The 18189-nt window shown below is 36.2% G+C and overlaps 1 protein-coding gene across 1 annotated transcript; it reads left to right on the forward strand.

Annotated features, from left to right (window-relative positions):
- The first annotated feature begins 5323 nt into the window (after positions 1–5323).
- Positions 5324–6489, forward strand: LOC130807433 (uncharacterized). Its single transcript, XM_057672642.1, has 2 exons — positions 5324–5398; positions 5518–6489. The coding sequence occupies exons 1-2, from the start codon at positions 5324–5326 to the stop codon at positions 6487–6489; spliced, it is 1047 nt and encodes a 348-aa protein (XP_057528625.1).
- The last annotated feature ends 11700 nt before the right edge of the window (positions 6490–18189 follow it).

Consider the following 18189-nt stretch of genomic DNA (forward strand, 5'->3'; position numbering starts at 1 on the left):
CTTCGAATTAGGATTTATGCCCTAACCCTAGAGAGGAAAACTACTCTCTAGACATAACGATGAAGAACATGTAGTAAATGATAAATAAATCCTCAAGTAGAACTATAAACATAAAGATCATAGATAAATTCAATGTACAAAAGCAAATAATAAAGCTATTAACAAAGAGAACTTACTAATGGGAATAACATAAATGAAAATTACCAAGAAATCAAATGTAACAATGGAGTTTTACCCCACAAAGGGCTAATGGAAGAACTTGAAAGCAATCATGAAAAATTCAGAAAACTACTCTAAAATAACCCCTTTTTTCTCAAAAATAACTAACTCTATTTATAATATCTACTAAAAAAAAACGTAACTGCCGGCACTACAGGGGGAAAACGCCGACTCGGCGGTCAAGGACCTCAGCAGAAAGCCGAATCGACTTTTAATGCAGAAAAACAATGATTTTTTCCATAACCTACCGCCGAGTCGACGGTCACTTCTCTTCCACAAAAGCCGCGTCGGCTTTTGTCACTGCCAATATCGTCAATTTTCCAGAACATTAAGCCGACTCGGCGGTGGCTTGGTCTTCTTAGGAAGCCGAGTCAGCTTTACTCTCTGCTCATAATCCTTGTATCCAGATGCTAAAGACGACTAGGCTTTACTTTTAAGGCTTCTCAAAGCCGAGTAGGCTTTCCTTTGGGGCTTGGGACTTCACATGTAGGATCGCTTTGCGGCCTCTTTCATACATTCTTTGACTCGTGAGCATCGATCTCCTTCTCAAAGTGCCCTGCAATTGTAAGAGCCACAATTCTTGCACAAAGATGTCCCAATATCATCAAAATCGACCCAATTACTCCCAAAGGATCAAAATATTACAAACTGGAGTAAATGGACTAAAAACAATCCTAAACCACCACTAAACTTCATCAAAGGAGCATAAAATATTAAAAATAGACGCAATAAGTGCAAATAATTGCACTTATCACAAAGTTGGATGAGCAAGTTCAATCACTCTGACCTTCCCAGAAACCGTATCTCAACCTACTCAAGCATCTACCTTTAATAATGTTATTCATTAGCATATCAGTTTGTTTATGTATTTTTGAACCAATGAGAAATTATGTAATGTTTATGTATTGTTGAACTAATGAACAATTATGTTATGTTTATGTAATGGCCCGGATAAAGTCAATTAGGATTTGTAACATAAAGTCGTAGACTCCAAGCGATATCTAAACCATTAACGAAAGTTTCAACAGAAAAATCCATGGATTCGTCCAACCCTGAACGGGTTACGTTCTGATGGTAGAGACTATGGTAATCAACAAACTATAGCAGCGAAAAAATAAATGAAAATCTAAATTTAATCCTCGTATAACTCGTGAACCCCCTTGGGCCTCTAAAAGAAAATTAAAGCATATTATAGTCTCTAGGAAATTAAATTTTTCGACGTTCCAAACCTACAAAAGTAAATAAACTAGGTCTCAGATGCAGTCTCAGCCTGCAAACAATCTGCTAGTCGTCAAGGACAACATCATCACAAGTGTTCAAAACACAGTACACTTCAGAGGTAATAACCAAAATTCATAATAAACACATATCAATTTATATCACAATCCACCTAGCATACGGAGGATTTAACATAATTAATCATTCCCTATTTAATTCATTGAGTATTATGATTCATCTCCAATTATCCAATCTCATGCTTCAGTAATAAGTTTGGTAGAATACACAAGGGAGAGCTAATCCCAAGGCAACTACCGATCAAGACGTTGCCTAATATCTTAATGGGTTGCCAAGGTTAAGGGTATGCATACCCTCAACGGTGGCCCTTATTGGCGCCTCGCCGATGGAGACCAAATTACCCTATTGGGTACCTATTTTCAATTTTCCTTATTAGGAGTATCCTTTCCATAACACTATTGGGTATCCAAACCAATTTCTCCTTAAAAGGAGTCTCAATTACTATGAATTCATTATTCGGGGGTCTAAATCCGTATGTGAATTTATTACGTAGTGACCAGCATAACCCAACAATATATAAATCACATAAAGGTAATATTCAAAGTAAATATGCATGATCAAACTCAGCGTGTATGTACCTTATCAGATTTGCACCCAAACACAACCTCATAAATTAGGAAGACACCTTAATGACCCCTCACGAATTGAGGTCCAATCAACAAGCAACATCCAATTGAAAACACGCATTAGAGCGTATTCAAAACAACATGCAAGTGACTTCAGACTCAACCATTTAGCTTTCATTTTGACACATAAAATCTTTATAGCATAAGACAATTAATTAATAGTTCAAAAACGTACAGCCACGAAACAGGTCTGATTCGACAGTTTCTGATGTACAAATCCAAAAAATTGGCTTCACCTTGGCGTTTGGAAGGTACCAATTAACTTGAGTACAAAATCTCATGATTTTTAAAGGTAGTTTACATTTTTAATCATTTTAAGTGTCTACGTGATTTTTAATCCAACCGAATGCTAAAACATTCCAAAAATCACGTAACGAACCCATAAAACCGCAACACGCAAAACGAGGTAGAAAGTTTGCACAAAAATAAATTTTACGAAATTAAATATTTTTATTTGGTAATTATTTTAATTATATTCCTATTACTTAATAAAGAAATCGTTAGAACGATTCAAATCTCAAAATTTTCCTAATTCAAACCATAAAATAATCAAATAAAATAGTAGCGTTCAAGACCTAAAATAATATCAAATAAAACGAAATTTTCATTGTACACACTTATTTATCCATTAATATATTTAAAGTTCTAGATCTCATCTTTATTAATGATAATTTATTAAAAAAAGGGATATTATCAATGGTAACCCTGTACTATAGAAAAATAACAATGGTACCCTAGTGTATTTCAGTGGTACCCCCCAAGTGTATGCTAATTACAACCGTGACACTAATAATTATTTTTTTGTTAAATATCATTAAAAACCAACCATGGTTTGTTTGTGATTCATTTGCTTCCCTCTTCCTTTTCCCTCCTAACCCGTACTTGCTTACTCTGTCTTCATCATCATCTCCCTGTGTTGATCACGCCATTGTTGAAGCTTCATCTTTCTCATTGTTGCTTTTGTTGACGTTGGTAAGTTCCCTATTCTTTCCTCATTTTTTTCTGTACATGCAAGATGTTCGGTTGTTTGAGTTATTACTCTAAATGTCAAGTAAAATGTCGCATTTTTTTTTGATTTTGTCGTCCTAAATGTTCCGATCTTTAGGGTTTGTTCTTGAATTTTGTGGTTTAAAGGTGTTATGAGTCGTTTTTGTAATGGAAAAACCCTAAAATTTAGGGCTTTTTTTAATTCTGAATGTGTTTGGCATTGGATGATTGATGTTGTTTTTGTTTTTGTTTTTTTTTTGTGTTAACAGATTGTAAATAGATGATAGTGTGGTGTTGAAATTTGTGTACAAGGGTAAAGAGACAGAAGTTTTTGTTGAAGATTTCGACCTAGTTAACTAGCTAGACATGATTATTGATTATTGGGATAAGGCTGAGAGGGAGGAACATTTGACGCCTGAACATCCTAGTTTTAGTTATGTATACAAAAAGAAGCATGTTGAACTAGTTGATGATAAAGCATTGTTGGAGATGTTTAGTAGAAATATGGGCAAGGACAGTATTTGCATCCATGTAGGGGACTCTAAACCTAATGCCCTGTTAGATAATGCTAGGAGGCTTAGGGAAACCTTAAAGCAGAATGCACAGAAGAAAGATTTGAGATCCAATCCCCCCTGCAGAACTTGATGATGAAGATGATGATGATGTTGTTTTGATAGTTCCAACCCCTAGTCAACCCTATGAGGAGCCGCCTGTGTTGAGTGTTGAGGATGATATGGACCCCATTCCAACTCCTGTTATACCTGAGAAAAAACCTGTTGATGATATGGACCCCATTTCAACTCTTGTTACACCTGAAAAACAACCTACTGATGATGTGGATGTTGATGTACCCTGTGAGGAGGAACCTGTAATATTTGAGGAACATGCTGTTGAGGATGATATGGATCTTGGTAGTGATTTTGATATAGAAGTGTACCCCATTCCAACCCCATTGCAGATTTTGAAGCCCAAGGGCTGGAAACCACCAAAGACTGAGTTTAGGCCCAAGTTGCCTGTTTTGAGAAGGAGTAGAAGACATGTTGAGATAAACCCACCATCCCCTGGCAACATCAATGATGTTATCATTGAAAATGATGAGTTATTGAATGAGATAAACCAAGCTGATGAAGTTCATGATGAAGCAAATGATGAAGTTAATGTGGAGAAGACAACACCAAAGAGAACACAAAAGAAGACACCACCAAAGAGAACACAAAAGAAAACTATAAACAAATCCCCGAACAAAACCCCAAAGACCAGTGCTAAGAAAACTTTAAACAAATCCCCAAACAAAAAAATCCCAAAGACCACTATGAAAAGAAAGGAAATTAAGAAGACAGTTATTAGAAAGTCTGTAAGATTGATGCAACAGAATAAGGAGGCTGCTGCTACATCTAGAACATAATCATTGGTCAGTGAGAGTGATGATGAATCTTTCAATCCAATCCTGTCATTCCATAGTTGTGACAGTGATACTGTGTTCTTGGTTGATAGTGATAAAGAGGCTGAGTTAGAGGATGGAAGATGTTGATGCAGATTATTTTGATCCATTTGAAGGACCAATTTGGGATGATGAATGTGATGACTTTGATAATTATTTGACTAAGTTGTATAAGAATGGGGAGTTGTACAAAGACAAAGGTTTAGGAAACATTGTGATTAAGGAGTGGCAATTGTTTACAGATAAGCAACATTTGAGGGATGTGATTAGGGATTATTGCATACAATCTGGTTTTTCAGTGATTGTTGATAAAGTAGACAGAGTTAGGTACACAATTAGTTGTAGAGAAGCAAAATGTGAGTGGAGATTGCATGCTTCTAGGCTGCCTGATGGTGTCACTTGGGCTATCAAGAAAATTCAAAATGCTGAACACACATGCTTGGGGTTAGAAACCAAAAACCCTATGGTAACAGTGAAGTGGGCATGCCATGCCTTACTGGAGGACATAAGGGCTAATAATGACATCCCAGGTAAGGCTTTAAATGAGCTTTTGTGGTCCAAATATGGTGTTGAGATGGCACAACCAAGCTTGTATAGGGTTAGGAACATGGCCTTGAGTATCATTCATGGTGGGCATGATACATCATACAGTGCATTTCCATCTTACTGTGATGTTATCAAATCAACAAACGAGGGTTCATATGCAAATTGTGCTTGGTAACCCCTGACACATCCTGATAGACCACTAGTATTTATGAGCATTTTTGTATCATTCAAGGCATCTCTAGAGGGCCTTTTTTCTGGTTGTAGAAGTGTTATTGGAGTAGATGTGGCTCATTTAAAGGGTAATATCTGACAGGTAGAAGGTAACAACACTTATTACTTGGCATTTCATTGATTATGCATAATCTTCTAAACCTAATCTTAATATGTTGTTTTCATATGCAGGGAATCGAGAAGGCTCTCACTGATTTGTGGCCTAAGGTGCAAAGAAGGTATTATTGTAGACACCTTAGTGCCAATTGGAAGAAGTCTTTTCATGGGCCTAAGTTATGGAAATTGTTTTGGCTAGCATGTGGGGCCTTCTCAACCTTCACATTTGCAAAGGCCATGAATGAGATTGAAAAAAACAACCCTGATGCAAGGAGATGGCTTGCTAATTTGGGTCCACAAGAGAGATGGACAAAACATAAATTTGACTCTGAATTGAAGTGTGATGTTAATAAGACAAATTTTGTGAAAAGCTTCAATGCAACCCTAGGAACTGACAGGTTCAAGCCAGTGTTAAGTTTGTTAGAGGGAATTAGGAGAATAACAATGGTTAGGTTAGCAGCAAGGAGGCAGAAGTGTGAAGAATGGGAGAGGCTGTGTCTAAACATTGCGATGAGAGTTCAAGTATTGTGCAATGAGAGTAGGTCTTGCAGGGCTTTCATGTCTAGTCCAGGGGAGTATGAGGTGGTGGAGGGTAAATCAACTTTGGCTGTCAGTTTGAACCAATGCACATGCCTTTGCAATATCTGGCAACTCACTAGCATACCATGTAGGCATGCAATGATAGCGATACTTCATGAAGGTCTTGATCCACAATCCTTGGTTGATGATTGGTATTCAGTAGAGAACTATAAGTTTGCCTATCATAACAGCATTAAACCTATCCCTGATCAGGATAAGTGGCCAGCAACTGAACACCCTACTATATTACCTCCTATGCTCAGTAGGCCTTGTAGGAACCGAAAGAGAGGTGATGATGAAGAGAGGAAGGCAAAGAGGAGCAAGACAATAAAATGTGGGAAGTGTGGGGATTTTGGTCACAACAAGGCCAGTTGCAAGGGAGGGGCAACAAAAAAACAGAAGGCAGCAGCACCAAACACTGATGATGCTTCAACTTCCAAGTGCAAGGGAAAGAGCAAAGCAAAATGATTAGTATTTGTGTTATGTGAATGTAATTACTTAACTTCTGACTTCATATGGATGAACAGTACATTAATCCTCTTTTGTATACCTAATTGATGAACAGTAGATTAATCCTCGTTTGTATAACTAATGGATGAATAGTAGATTAAACCTCTTTTGTAAAATTAATGTATGATTATGGATGCAAATTATGTAAGATTGTATTCCAGATTGTATTAATTATGTAAGATGTTGGGTAAACAGTAGCAACTTGGTATGCAAATTGATCTAATTCCAATTTTTTTGGTAATGAACAGTACAACCTTACTTTTACAAGGCAAGAACCAACACAATACCTAAGCTTACATATATGGAAACCATTACAACGCTTACAATCTTACTTTACAATCACAAGAAAAACCAATAATTGGTAGAACATTACAACAAATTTCATGAAAACCAGAACCTTAATTAAGCTATCAACCTTCTTGGACAACCCTTCAACATTACAGGAGCAGCACCTTGTACCTTTGCAGGTGTAGCTTCATCAATGTTTTCCTTCAAATCAGCATCAAAACCCTATTCAAATGCTTGGCACGACATACATTTGTAGTAGATTCTTCCCAGATTGTTAATTGAATTAACGTTAGGGCTTCCATGTCGTCTTTTGGTATTACCCGAATACACCTTACCGCAGAATGATGAGATACTTGAGGAAGCAGCCATGGAACCAGAGAAGGAAGAGGAGATGGAAAAGAGAAGAAAAAGATCGTGTGTTTGAATTGACGCTGGATATTTAAACAATTACAAACTAACCATGGTTAGGTTAAATTCAAAAATTAACGGACATTTAACGGAAAAATCATTGTTAGTGTCACGGTTGTAATTAGCATATACTTGGGGGGTACCACTGAAATACACTAGGGTACCATTGTTATTTTTCTATAGTACAGGGGTACCATTGATAATATTCCTAAAATATATTATTATTATTATTATTATTATTATTATTATTATTATTATTATTATTATTATTATTATTATTATTATTATTATTATTATTAGTATTATTATTATTATTGTAATTATTATTATTATTATTATTATTATTATTATTATTATTATTATTATTATTATTATTATTATTATTATTATTATTATTATTATTATTCGATATTGCCTCATAGTGTAAGTAAAAGACTCACGACCGTTGAGTCTCACGAATCTTGAAACAAAATACGAGGAGATTTTGTATGAAGATGTCTGTAGTTTTATATCAAGATAGAACGTAAAGTACACAAACCTGATCATGAGCAACTTTTTTGTAAATGAAGTGAATATCATTTTCAAAGTTGGTTCTTTGATGTTGGATATGAAGGTTGGACAATATATAGCATTAAAATTATCATAATACATCAAAGTAGCTTTGGGAATAGTAAAATGAATCCCATGTAGAAGATTGTGTATTTGTGGAAAACATTTATTACATTGGTGGAAACATAAATTGTTTTTTTGGATGTCTAATATTACTTGGTTGGTGAAAGTATTTCTTTTATTTGATATAAAGAAATTTAATGCGCAACTTTTTATCTTAATCTCACTTAGGTTGACAAAGGATTGTTCTTGAATGTATATATGGTAGCATTAAATTGTCAAAATTTATGGATACGGCATTAAAATTTTGCAATATTGTTGTCGAACATTAAGTTAGGATGAGAGAGTTGGTTTTTAATGCCTATGTATCAAGTGTGGCAATGTATCAAAGGTAAGTAATGTTGACATCCTTAGGGAGCACTTACTTCGACGTAGATTTAGGCCTAAATATCATGTTTGGGTTTGGCATGATGAGGAGCGAGATTATAAAAAAAATGTTCCACAAAATGTGCACGAAAAAGAAGGTTTTCCTCATATGGGTGAATAATAATAACAATAATAATAATAATAATAATAATAATAATAATAATAATAATAATAATAATAATAATAATAATAAGCATGAGTGATGTTCTCGTTTTAGAGTTCGTTTACTACCCCATTATATTGTCAAGTCTCGTAGTTTTATATTGATTTATACATATTATGCATGGTTTTACCTTTTACTTGTCTCCGAGGCGTTTTAAGGTCATTTTTAGGTGTTTTCGAAGATTTCAAGGTCAAATAGTGTGAGTTCGAGGCTTAAACACTATTACTGAGGATTAGATGTGCATATTGGAGCTTCGGCATGCATTCTAAGTCATCTCCATGAGCCTCACAAAGTTCAAAGGCCTTTCGATACTTCAATAACACATATTGGCAAAGAATTGAAGGTGGCTCGGGCGAATGAAGAATTGAAGACCATTGTTGATGCTCCAACTCCCTGTTTACCCCGAATCAAGCCCATTCGGGTGAATAAGTTTGCATTCGGGTGAATGGCCCATACCATTCAAGTGAATTGTTGTTAGATTGCGCGTTTTGTTTCTCTTTGCAAGCTTTATTGCGTTGGCTATTTTAGGGCTTTCTTTGCCATATGTTTGAGGGCTATAAATACCCCATTTTCTGTACATAAACCCCATGCCTACTTTGAGAGACTCCATCTTAACTTATAACGTCAACCTTTCTTTGCTTTCATTTCATTTTATATCTATTGTAGATTTTAAGCTTTCCATATTCTTCAATATTGCTTCGTTATAATTTATTGCTTTCTTCATTGCTTCTTGTTTCTTTCTCTTGAGTTCATTTATGCTTTTAATCATGCTTTTGTTAATTTGCTTTGTCCTAGTTAGTTTTAGTATGAGTGAGTAGTTTTCTTAGGGATTTCATTTTGGTAAAGCCCTAGGATTGGTCTTTTTATTCATGTATTAGGTTAGGGTTTGAGATTGTTGATGATTAGTCCTTAGGAGACATAGATTGTTCGTGTGATTTATAGGGTCACAAACATCCTGTCATCATTTAGAGTGTCTTGATTGATTGTTGTATGATTTTCCATGACCTAACTTTTCATGAGTTCATACAGACCTTCCTAGGGTGAATCCATTCCATCCCCGTTTGTCTTCTGTTGCTTATTATCATTTTAGTCAAGATTTAATTTCTAGTAATTAGTGTAGTTCAAAGCCCAACCTTTCATATATATCTCCCAACATCAAGTTTAGAGTCTTGCTAGACTTGTCTTCATGGTTCGATCCCCTTCTACCACTATAATATGTGTAATGCTTAGGGTGTTATAAATATTGTTTGCATAGCTTAGCCTAAGCTAACGATGTTAAGAGCTAGTTATCAAAATAGCGCCGTTTCCGGGCACAAGGCGTTGTTTTTAGATTTTGTGCTTGATGTAGTTTGTTTCTCTTTATATTAGTTTATTGTTTAATAATCTTGATTGTTAGTGCTTACGCTTGGTTAGTTGGGGACATCTGGGTCTGAAGAGTTTCAAGGGGGTGTTGTGCTACCCATAGCCCCATCTCCGTACGAAATTCACTCTCAGTTGACCTGAATGGTAAAGGAGACCCTGTTTTGTAGTTTGAAGAATGAATGCCCTCTCCAACACTTGGAGGTATTCTTATTTTTCGGCTCATTCCTCCATACCCCAACAATCCAGACTAAGTGCGGATGCACCTCTTTCACTTAAGCCTAGCCGGCAATGCCAAAGACTGGTATAAATGCTTAGAGCCCAACTCCATGACTACATGAGCTCAGTTGAAGACGACTTTTCTAGAAAGGTTCTATCCTACGTTTGAATACACGATTAGCATAAGAAAATCGCATCAATTCAAGAGGATGAAGAGAAACTCAGTGCCACTTGTAGTAGATTTAAACGGATGATTAGAGCTTGCCTCCATCATGACTATGTGGAGAACCATTTCAACACCTTTTTCTACGACGGTCTCAATGACTCCACCAAGGCACTTCTAGGTTCGGTGGTCGGTGGGAAACTCTCCGAAGTCCTATGCAATCAAGTGAAGGCCAAGATTGAAGAGGTGGCCAAAAGAAGGCCAAGATTGAAGAGGTAGCCAAAAATAACTCTTCGGGTCGAGCGAGGAATGGTGGACTACCTAGGGGGATGATCGACCCAAGTAACTAGGACTGTATTGGTGCAAAAATTAAAGCAATCATGGATAAGAAACTGTAAATGTTCAAGCTAGCTCATGGTAGTTCCAATGTATCTGCTGAAAATAAGGCAAATCCATGTAGAATTACGGGGGCACTAGTCACAATGCATCATATTGTGGGGGTTTGAATATTGAGCATGTGGTAGTTGTTGACTATAGGGGCGTGCAACCAAGAAGGGGCTCCAGTCATGATATACAATGGTTACGGCTTCCCGAATGTGTGGTGGCCGTGGATTATGGTGGTCAAGGTGAAGCATATGTTCATCAAGATTCATAGAACAACCAACCCGCTAGACCTCGCTTCAATCTCAATCCTAGCCAAGGAAGCTTCAACCAAGGTTACAACTCCAACAACCATGTGCCTTATAGAAACCAAGTCAGTTGGAGTTTTCCTAGGCCTAATGGGAAGAGGCCATACCTCCAAGTACCAAGACCCAACCCCAACCTCCCCTATCCACCTGCACAACCACCACCAAACCCCTCTCCAAACCATGATTATCTTTCCACTCAAGTGAGCTCTCTTGCTCAAGAAAACCAAACCCTCTCCTAAATCGATCAAATCTTGATGACTCAAATGCAACAACTTCAAGTCCAACAGAAGATGTTTGAGTCTCAACTTACTTGGATAGCCCGCCCACCTCCATTATTGTCATTTCCATCCAACCCTCAACCCAACCCATTCACCCAACCTCCATCACCTAACACCCCCAACTCTAACCCTAACCATCATAGTTGCAAGGCGATCTTCCTCAGTTCAAGGACTTCGTACTCCGCTCCGGTTGTGGCTCTAAGGGATGATTTCGGGGAAGGTTCTTCAAAGGGGAATGATCTTTACGTGAATGTTGAGCGTGGTGATAACTTTTAGAGGGGAGAAGAAGAGGATGCTGTTGAAGAGGGGAGTGAGAAGAAGGATGAAGAAGTTAAGGAGAAGAAGAATGATATGGTTGATGAGAAGAAAGATGAAGTGCAAGAAGGAAGCGAGAAGAAAAAGTATACCTGTGCAAAATAGGTAATCAGATATTTTATTCTTTTGGGATTAGTGGATAGTTATAAAGTGATCTACCAATGGGTGGTTACTTGTAGGTGGGCTTTCACCTATAGGTGGGTAGTTGTCTGGAGGTGGGAGGTTGTTAGTAGGTGGGTAGTTTTCAGAGATTATAGGAAAAATGGTAGAAGATGGAGAGTTATCTAGATCATGCAAGTGGATGATGGGAGGTCAACTATTTGACTTATGACTAGTCAACAATCTTAGTTGGCTTTACGTAGGGTTTTCTATAATTTATTATGGTACTACATATATAGTACTGGCCTATAAAATTAAAATATACGAAAGGTTTAGTTAAAAATTACTTTAAAGTGTCGTTTGCATAGTGAAATTCATTGTTCTTAAGCTTCGAATTTAAGGAAGTTTGAATATAAATTTAATGATTCTTAAAGACAAAAGAGTATTATAAGTGTTACGGTAACATTTATTTATTCATTTAGTTATTTAATTATTATTGTACAATTACTTAAATATCGCGTTGAAGTTCATTTCCCGCTAACCTTGACTTCCGTTTGACCTTGATTTATAGTTGAGGGGCTTAGATGACTTTTTCTTTCTACTTGTCCATCAAGTAACTTCTTTCATAAACCCTAACTGTTGGTCATCCCACTCTTCACCACTATGCTCTATACCACCCATGATCTCCCTATAAAACTAACCCATGATCCTTGATCAACCACAATAAATATCTCCTGCAGAATTCATTTACCTCTAAGCCTACACATTACCTACCGAAACTTTACCCTAATTTACACTCATTATACTTCCAAACCACATACAAATAGTTACTCCTTCAATCTGAATTCACTCCACAAATACGTTAATCTCGCATTCGTTATAGAATCATATATTGATTTCATTCTCCGCATTTGACTTAAGCGTTATCGGAGGGGCTTTCCGGGAGATCACCCCCCGGGAAAGGCTAACGTGTTGTGGTGTAGGAATTGTAGTGACTAACGTGGTAGGATCATATCATACATCCTGATCATTGACAATTAACTTTTATAACGCTTTATCTTTAATTATATAAGAGTCTTTTGTACATTCAACTTTTATACTGAAATAGTTTGGCACCGTCTGTAGGGACAGTGTTATAAATATTTAAATCGAACAAAAAGTCCATAACTCCCAAAAAGAATCCCACACAAACCGCTACCGTGCCTAGTACAAATACAGATACACTCGGCCAAGAGCTGGATATATTGGCACAACATCTCACTAATACCTTCACTGAAAAAATCCTCGCCATTGTAAGTGCTAATAACCCTGTCCCTCAACAGTAGGTATTGGTCGACACGGCGACCCAAATCAAGAATCTCAAGGAAAGGATAGAGCCTAGTAAAGATGTCTCTACTCATCATAACTCTAATGATGGTGAAAATAAGATCTCCCGTTCCAGCAAAAGGAACTAGAGGAGAAGAGAAAGATCGAAACTTCGAAAAGGCCAAGGCAAAAGTAAATGGGAGGAACATGGTGAGTCCAAGTCCGAGACTCAGGATGCAAAAAAACATATAGAGGACAAAAAAATGAAACAATCAGAAAGTGTCAAATCATTCATGGACACAAAGCGGGACGAGAGGAAGATGACGCGGCTTACCAGGTCTAACCGTCTAGTAAGCCCCATTAAAACTCCACAAACTAACATTAGGCGAGGAAGCCCAAGCGAGGCCCCTATGTTGCTTACTTTCCCGCTATCCGCCGAGATACTAGCTGCATCCAATCTGCAAAGATCAAAGTTAGTAATATGATAGCCTTTGAAGGAACGAAATGCCCGAAAAAACATATTATAGTTTACTAGAACTTGATGTTGTTTTACTCTATAAATCCCGCCTTATTGTGTAAGTTCTTACCTACTACACTTACTGGTATTGCTTTAATTTAGTACACTTCGCCTTTAGTCGGGAGCATTCACACCTTTGCCAAATTGGAAGCTAAGTTCAAAAGACATTTTGTGGCATCGAAAAGACAAGAGAAGTCCAACTTCCATTTGTTGAGTATCACACAACAGGAACGGAGTCCATCTCCACTTACCTTAAAAATTTTTATGAGGTTGTTCTGTAAGTGAAACAGCCCAAACCAGCATAAACGATATAATAATACTGTCTACAAATCACAGTAGAAGACTTATAGAAGTCTGGGCTGAATTCGACCTGTGGCTCAATAGCCGAAGCAAATCAATATCAGAGTGTTTAAAACTTTTTACATAATTAAGTAAATACTATTTACAAAAACATTATGAAATTATTACAATTTAATTTTCAAATATCTAATTTACAAAATGTATTTAAAAAAGAAGTCCTCGTCTCGCACGTAACACATAATACATGTAGGCATGTCTCCACAGCTTAGCTAACCTATAAATGGATCTATCTCTCGTAAGGGATAGGCCCTATCAAAGACTGTCAACAATTGAATTGTTGAGTAATCCAACAAACTATTACATTTATATACAAGTCATTAACAAACATCTCCAACTTAATCTTTTGCTCATTTGGTATCTCCTTATAGAACATTAATTTATCAAAACCTAAACTCTTTTAAAAAAACCGTTTGGTATCGACATAAATACGATAAAGAACCTTTGGTTCATAGTGAATCAAAACACGGCTATAACTTTACAAGTTTATAGCGAAAATCGAAATAGGACTATTACTTTACAAGTCAATAGCGAAACAATACGACAAATGAAACATATGATTTCATTTGCGAAACAAACAAAACTATATATAGCAAACGTATTTATTCAAATCTCATATTAAAACAATGATATAACAACACTTAAAAACGTCTGAATGTATGTACCGTCAGGAAGTAGGCTTGATCTAAATCTTGAGAACATGGGTGATCGCCATCACCGAAAATACGGTTCTTGCAAGTACAAAACGGGATCGAAAGCTCAAGACCGATCCGAAGAACCATTCCCTATTATCAAGCTATTGGATTTCACAGTAATCCGGATATAAATATCCATTGCCAATTCCCCAAAACGAACATTTTTTCGAACATTTTAACATAAAACGAATCAATAAATCACTTGATTTTTCTTTAAAATTAATAATCATAACTCATTTTCATAGTACAATATTGAAAAGCTCATATATATAAATTAGTGAATATATGAAAACACAATTTTGATCAAGAACTAGAAGCAAGGTCAAATAAAGTCAAAATCCAAAATTTTGGAACACTAAAAATTATACGATTTTGCTCAAATATCAATAGCAGTAATACCACACCTTATAAACCATAACTTAAACTTTGAATACTTAAATTAAATTTAAAAGATAGTAGTGTTTGTGGATTACCTTTCTATGCCATGAATAACAATCAATAATTAAAATACCAATCAATTCATCATCAACCATCAACATGTAAAAGCTTGAGTTACTATCGATGGAGTTTAACAAATTTTCCCCCAATCTTAAATCCCAAATACGCAACTTATATCATACCTAAATAATATCAACTAATCAAAAAACCCAATTGATATTTATGTTGCCAAATTTTATACTTGAACCAAGAACCCATATTAATCAAATAAGGACCCATAACTGAATAATACCAATCGAATAATAAATAATAACCCTAAACACTTGATAAAAGTAGTACACAATTTGAACCCCAACTTTAATTATGAAAAAGTAAATCCAAAATGCTATTTTCAGATATTCAGGACACACTGTTAGTGTTTTGGGCATAACTCTCTCATATGAACTCATTTTGGGGCGATTCAAGTGCCCACCCGACCGCGGCTCGGAGGTCAACAAATCTTTTGTAGACACAAGAACTCAAAAACAATCAGAACTGCCCCGAAAATGGCCAAAACAGAATGCTTAGTTTCTAAACTGAATTTTCAATATCCAAAATACTAAATTTTATATTAGAAACCAAATAACCCAAATAAGTAATACTAATCTACACTAACAACAACCCTATTACTAATTGAATCCATATACTCATCTTAAATTCAAGTTGATACTTAAATTTGAATCAAAGACCCAAATTGAATCCACAAATACTAAACTACTTTAAAACATTCAATTTATACATAAATATAATAGTTTGTGGGTTACCTCAATCACCATTGAAGAACACACATGTAAGCTTCAAAAGACATGGCTGAACTAGCTAACTTCAACACAATCTTTAATCACCATTGAAGAACCTTCCAACTTTCAATCTTGAACTTTGATTTGAGTCACAAAATTCCCAATTTGATCTTGATAGATGAATCATAGTTCTCGTTTCTTCAATTAACCCAAATTTAACACTTGAATTGATATGAACCCTAACGTTAGTTATGATTGGAACTTGATGATACTTAATCAATTTGCTTCTAATAACTTAGGGCTTTTGATAATCAAAGCAATTGGAGTTGAATTCTGAATTTTGGTGTGTTTTGGAGTAGAAATCGTGATTCCATAAGATGGTGATGCTATCTCTATAAAATAGGGGAAATTTTAGTTTTCTGCAGAGGAAGTAAAGGATGATGATTCCTGATGATGAGTATTGAGGTTTATGAAGAGGTGGGTGATGTGCTCGTTTTTAAAGCATATTTATCTCCTCATTCTAGTGTCGAGTCTCGCGTTGTAGATTGCTTTTTACACACTTTGCGCATGAATTTACCTTGCTCTTGTCTCCATGGTGTTTGGAGGTAATTTCAGGTATTTTCGGAGATTTTACACACTTTGATCGAAGATTAGAATCGACGCCTCTCCAAGAACTCTAAGTCACAACCAAGAACCTTGCAAAGTTCAAGGACCTTCCGGTCCTTCAAAGACATGGTTTGGGATGGAATTCAAGCTATTCGACCTCCCATTCGGTCGAATGGGGTTCTGCATGGGCGAATGGAGTTGCTACATGATAGATTTGGCTTAGAAAGTCACTGTTTTGGGCGAATTGAAGAACCATTCGGACGAATGGAGTTGATTCGGGCGAATGCTCATAGGATTCAGGCGAATGGTCTTGTGATGCTCAAGTTTGATGCTGAAACGCACAGGAAAGCTCGAATGTACCTCCATTCCGGTCGAATGAGGTACCATTCGAGAAAACCATGGTCCTATTCGGCCGAATAGAGGCCCCAGACTGCGGCGATTTCTTTTCTTCGCAAACCAAACTCCGAGGGCTTTTAGGGCATTTTACCCCTTTTGTTCATTAGCTTATACATACCCCTCATTTCTGTAAAACCCTGGATTCTAGGGGGGGGATGCCTATTATGAGAGCTCTTATGCCTCACTTTAGAACATCAAACATTTATTTGTTTTCTTAGTTTTAAACCCTAGATTAGATTTAGTGTTCTTCATTTATGCTTTGTCACATTCAAGCTTCTCCATTTATGTAAGTTTATTTCTTAAATGCTTTAATGTCTTTCTTTCTTTCTTTTAATGCTTTCTTTAATGCTTTCTTAGTGTATATTTATTGTTTTATTGTCTTTCAAGTCTTCTAATGTTTTCTAGAATAGATTTAATGTTTCCCATGTTTATTACTTTTGGTTCTAGTATGTTTGAGTAGTTTTTTTTAGGGGTTTTAGAATAGAGAAACCCTAGCTTTGGTCTTGTGTTCAATGTTTAGGATTAGGGTTGAGGTTTATGATGATTGTTGATAGATATTCGCTTCGAATCTTGTCCTGCCACTCCTAGAGAGACATAGGGCGATTATAGGTTCTTCATGTGGCTTATAGGGTCACCAACTTCCTCTCGATATCTAGAGTGTCTCTATTGATTATCGTTCGAACTACCTTGACCTAGCTTATCTCCATTTCTAATAGACCATCTTAGAGTGGACCTAGTCTAGCCCCCGCTTTTCTTTCATTGCTTAGTTTCGTTCTTTATTCTTATCATTAGTATAGTTCACCCACCTTCCAACCTTCCATATAATTATCCTATACCGAGCTTAGAGTCTAGGATCCCTTGTCCTTGTGGTTCGACCCCCGACTTACCATTACACTCGTTGTAGTAGTATTAGGGTGATTATAAGTATTGTTTGCATAGCCTTGGTTCTTAGTGTTTAACGATGTGCTAGAAATCTGCTATTAGTGGGTTAGTAAATAGATTTAAACATACTCTAAAAGACTCATGCATTATTTTCATCTATTTTTAATTACGTTTAGTGTTCTTTGTATTACTTACTTCAATCCCAAATTAAATACGCTGATATTTAAATAACAAAATATTGTTCTGAGTCCCAAAAAAATAACATACTTAAAATTTAATACCCAATTTAACTTAATAATTAATATTAATTAAGTGGCTAATTTAAGGGCTATTTCAGTAAGTGCTAGACTTGGAAGAGTCAGTCTCCCTAAACGCGTTGATAAACGAATGTGGTCTCCCAAATTGAAGTTCCAGCTAGTTGAGAGTCAAGTGAAGATGTATGCAGAGGCGATAAGACAATGCCAAAGCTATGTAACTACCTCTGATATATGTCAAGTACATGATTCAAAGATACGGAAGCATGATAAGCGGGATCAAGGGCAAAAGTTCATCAAAAGCCCATAAAGACTATGAGTATTAATCAAGAAGAGAACGAGAATATCCTCCTTGTCATCAAGGTCCTCTTTCCGAGATGAGTCCTCCTAAATCAAGACATGTTTATATCACG

This window comes from Amaranthus tricolor, chromosome 1, assembly GCF_026212465.1.
Source record: "Amaranthus tricolor cultivar Red isolate AtriRed21 chromosome 1, ASM2621246v1, whole genome shotgun sequence".
Taxonomy (NCBI): domain Eukaryota; kingdom Viridiplantae; phylum Streptophyta; class Magnoliopsida; order Caryophyllales; family Amaranthaceae; genus Amaranthus; species Amaranthus tricolor.